Here is a 3999-nt window from a genome sequence, read left to right as displayed (position 1 = left end):
AGTTGAAAGCAGCTATCAAATCCCCCCTCATTCTTCTCTTCTGGAGACTAAACAATCCCAGTTCCCTCAGCCTCTCCTCATAAATCATGTGCTCCAAACCCCTAATCATTTTTGTTGCCCTCCGCTGGACTCTTTTCAATTTTTCCACATCCTTCTTGTAGTGTGGGGCCCAAAACTGGACACAGTACTTCAGATGAGGCCTCACCAATGTCGAATAAAGGCGAACGATCACGTTCCTCGATCTGCTGGCAATGCCCCTACTTATACAGCCCAAAATGCCGTTAGCCTTCTTGGCAACGAGAGCACACTGTTGACTCATATCCAGCTTCTCATCCACTGTGACCCCTAGGTCCTTTTCTGCAGAACTGCTACCTAGCCATTCGGTCCCTAGTCTGTAGCAGTGCATAGGATTCTTCTGTCCTAAGTGCGGGACTCTGCACTTGTCCTTGTTGAACCTCATCAGGTTTTTTTTGGCCCAATCCTCTAATTTGTCTGGGTCCCTCTGTATCCGATCCCTACCCTCCAGTGTATCTACCACGCCTCCCAGTTTAGTGTCATCTGCAAACTTGCTGAGAGTGCAGTCCACACTATCCTCCAGATCATTAATAAAGATATTAAACAAAACCGGCCCCAGGACCGCCCCTTGGGCACTCCGCTTGAAACCGGCTGCCAACTAGACATGGAGAGACCTCAGGAGCAATCTGTATTTACACAAACACACCTATTCTGCCTAGGTATCCAGCAGATAGAGCAGTGTGGGTCAAATTGATCTACTGTGGCTGGTGTTGGGTTACTGATCACTGTAGTACTGAATACAGGGGTAGTGAAATGTTGTTATCAGTGTTGCTGTCTTTACTGTATGAATAAAAGGGAGCAGAATGGTGCTTAACCTGTCCCAAATGAGGGGGTCACTCTCAGCTAAAAGGACCTGATTAAGCCAGGGGCTCGAATGCCAGAGCCCTGTGAAAGCAAGAGGGCTGGGTACAGGTGTCCCAGCAAGGAGGTGTGGACTTTTCTTAAGGATCTCCAGTCTGGTTCAATTTGTTCCTCCCCCCTGTTCAAAGGTAGGGCAAAATAGGGTCCATTAGGAGCCTCTGTTATTTTAAGTGCTCAAAAGAGAGCTAAAGTCACTTGTGGTGGGACAGCGTTTCTGCCTGGCCTCCTACAAGCTGAAAATGTCTAAGAGCCAACACTCACAAAGGGCGTGTCTACACTGGCAAGTTACTGTGCTAAAACTTTCTCTCTCAGGAGTGTGAAAAATAATCCCTGTGAGAGCAGCAAGTTTCAGTGCAGTAACTTGCCAGTGGAGACAGGCTCCTGGCACTGGGAAGTATGCAGGGCCGGTGCAACCACTAGGCGAACTAGGCGGCCGCCTAGTGGTTGAGGGCGCCTAAAAGCCCGCTCAGGCGATGAGGTGGAGTGGAGGTGAGCTGGGGCGGGAGGGCGCTAGGAGGGCCGCCCGCAGTAACAGGAGGGGGGCGCACAGGGGAACCGCTCCCCGCCCCAGCTCACCTCCGCTCCGCCTCCTCCGCTGAGCACACAGCCCCCGCTCTAAGTCTCCTCCAATCGGCGCCGCAAACCTGGGAGGGGAGGAGAATTAGAGCGGCGCCGGCATGCTCAGCGGAGGAGGCGGAGCGGAGGTGAGCTGGGGTGGGCTCCCCGGGCGGGGTTAGCTGCTGCGGCGGGGGGGGGGACTCCCCAGGCGGTGGGGGGCGGTTGGCGGGGTTAGCTGCCGAGGAGGGGGGGCTCCCTGGGCTGGGTTAGCTGCGGGGGGGGGTAGCTGTTGGGTGGGGTGCTCCCTGGGTGGGGGGGCAGCGGGCTCCCCGGGGGGGAGGGGTGGCAGGCTGAGTTAACTGCCCCGGCAGGCGGGATTAGCTGCTGTGGGGAGGGCTCCTCTGGTGGAAGGGGCGGGTGGGCGTGGTTAGCTGCCGCGGGTGGGGGCGGTGGGCGGGGTTAGCTGGGTGTGGGGGTGGCGCAAGGTGGAAGTTTCGCCTAGGGCACGAAACTTCCTTGCATCTGGCCCTGGAAGTATGCCCCTTGTTTGAGGTACAAACAGAGGGGCCGAGGAGGGAACCTGAGCCTGAGTCTCTTGCCAGGACTCCTGTGTGTCAGACCCTCACTCACATGCAGCTCTGCCCTGCTGCAGTGGGGAGTGGGCTGAGCAGGGGTACTGTGTACAGAGCCATCAATAGTAGGGGTCAGCTGCCTGGATGGATACTTCTTGGGATTCTGCGTTAATCATGTCTCTGACATGACTCAGTCACAAGCACCTGGTTGAGGGTGTAGGGGAAGAGTGGGGCTCCGTGCCCCTTGAATAGCCCCTGTCCACAGCTGGTGCAGCCCCCATAGATCACGGAGCAGCCAGAGTGCTCAGGAAGAGCCAGGACTGTGACTTTTTTCATGGCCCTTGAATGTTTAACCAAAGACGGGACAGTGACAGGTCAGGTATAATGTGAAACAACATCCACGTCCCTTCTGTTATTGACTGTATCCACCGGTATTCTGAGAGTGGAGCAGCCACCGACACGGCTCTTTATGTGCCCTGGCTCTCCACGAACACAGTCACTTTGTAAATGCTGCTGCCTTCTTTGGTCTCCTTCCCCCAGTGCGCTGTCCTCTTTCATCAGCCCCTCTCCCATTCTTCCAGGCCTTATACCACAACTGAACCTCTCTCTATAGAGTGGAGAATAGTAGCACATATTATCTTGGATATACAGATACAGGATGTAATATGTGGCTGTTACACGTGTTTTTTGTTTCCAATATCACCACCGCTGAAGCCAGGTGATGAATTGACCCTTCACTTGATGAACACCCTGATTATCCTCGCACGAAGGTGTTTGCTTTTCAAGCTGTACACAATAGGATTAATCAGGGGAGGGACCAGCAGAGAGATGTAGCCCAGGAGAATCTGAAGTAAGGGAGACGATTTCTTCCCAAATCTGTGTATCACAGACAGGCTGATCTCTGGTGTGTAGAAGAGCAGGACGGCGCAGAGGTGGGAAACGCAGGTGTTCAGGGCCCTCAGGCACTCTGCCTGGGACACGATGCTAAGCACTGTTTTGAGGATCATCACATAAGAGAGGAAGATGAGCAGCGAGTCCAATCCCATCGTTAAGAGTTTAGCAATCAATCCATAGATGCTGTTGACACTGATATCCGAACAAGCCATCTTCATGACCTCCTGGAAGAGGCAGTACGAATGGGAGAGGACATTGGCTCGACAGTATTGGAAACGATCCAGGAACAAGGGCAGAGGGAGTATTATAGCCACGCCTCTTAGCACACACACCAGTCCCATCTTAGGTATTCTTGGCAGGGTTAAGATGGAAGCATATCTCAGTGGCTTACAGATAGCAATGAAGCGGTCAAAGGCCATCAACAAGAGCACAGACGATTCAATGCATTGAAGCGAGTGGATGAAGAAGAGCTGGGCAAAACAGGCATTAAGGCTGATCTCCCTAGAATTAAACAAGAATATGCCCAGTATCGTTGGCATAGTGGTTATTGATATACCAAGCTCTGTGATGGCCAACATGGAAAGGAAAATGTACATGGGCTCATGGAGGCTTGGATCTGTTTTTATAATGAACAGAATGACTGAATTTCCTACTATCGAAATAACATACATGAAGCAGAAGGGGATGGAGATCCAGAGATGGAAATCTTCCTGCCCATATAGCCCGGTCAGAAGGAACACTGCAAATTGGAATTTGGTGTCATTGACAGCTGACATAATGTACTGGACAGGCCCTAGGACTTTTCCACTTTCCTTCCTAAAAGGAAAAAGAACAGGAAATTAGATGATATTTAAAGAAATATCTTTCTGCTCTCGGTGCATGTCTAGAGATGTCCAGGAGTTCAAGGTAGATCAGCAAAAACATACTGTTGGATTTACACCACTGATAGGAAAGTAGGCACTGCCAGACTGGATCAGACCTGCAGTCCATCTAGCCCAGTAACCAGTGGCCAATTCCAGATGCTTCAGGTGACTGTGGA

The 3999-nt window shown here is 52.2% G+C and overlaps 1 protein-coding gene across 1 annotated transcript; it reads right to left on the bottom strand.

Annotated features, from left to right (window-relative positions):
- Nucleotides 1–2800: 2800 nt before the first annotated feature.
- LOC135882606 (olfactory receptor 51G2-like) lies at nt 2801–3736 on the bottom strand. Its single transcript, XM_065409566.1, has one exon. The coding sequence runs from the start codon at nt 3734–3736 to the stop codon at nt 2801–2803; it is 936 nt and encodes a 311-aa protein (XP_065265638.1).
- Nucleotides 3737–3999: the final 263 nt, after the last annotated feature.

Source organism: Emys orbicularis, chromosome 1, assembly GCF_028017835.1.
Source record: "Emys orbicularis isolate rEmyOrb1 chromosome 1, rEmyOrb1.hap1, whole genome shotgun sequence".
NCBI lineage: Eukaryota > Metazoa > Chordata > Testudines > Emydidae > Emys > Emys orbicularis.
The sequence above is the reverse complement of the archived record's forward strand: the minus strand, read 5'-3'. Positions and strand labels throughout refer to the sequence as shown.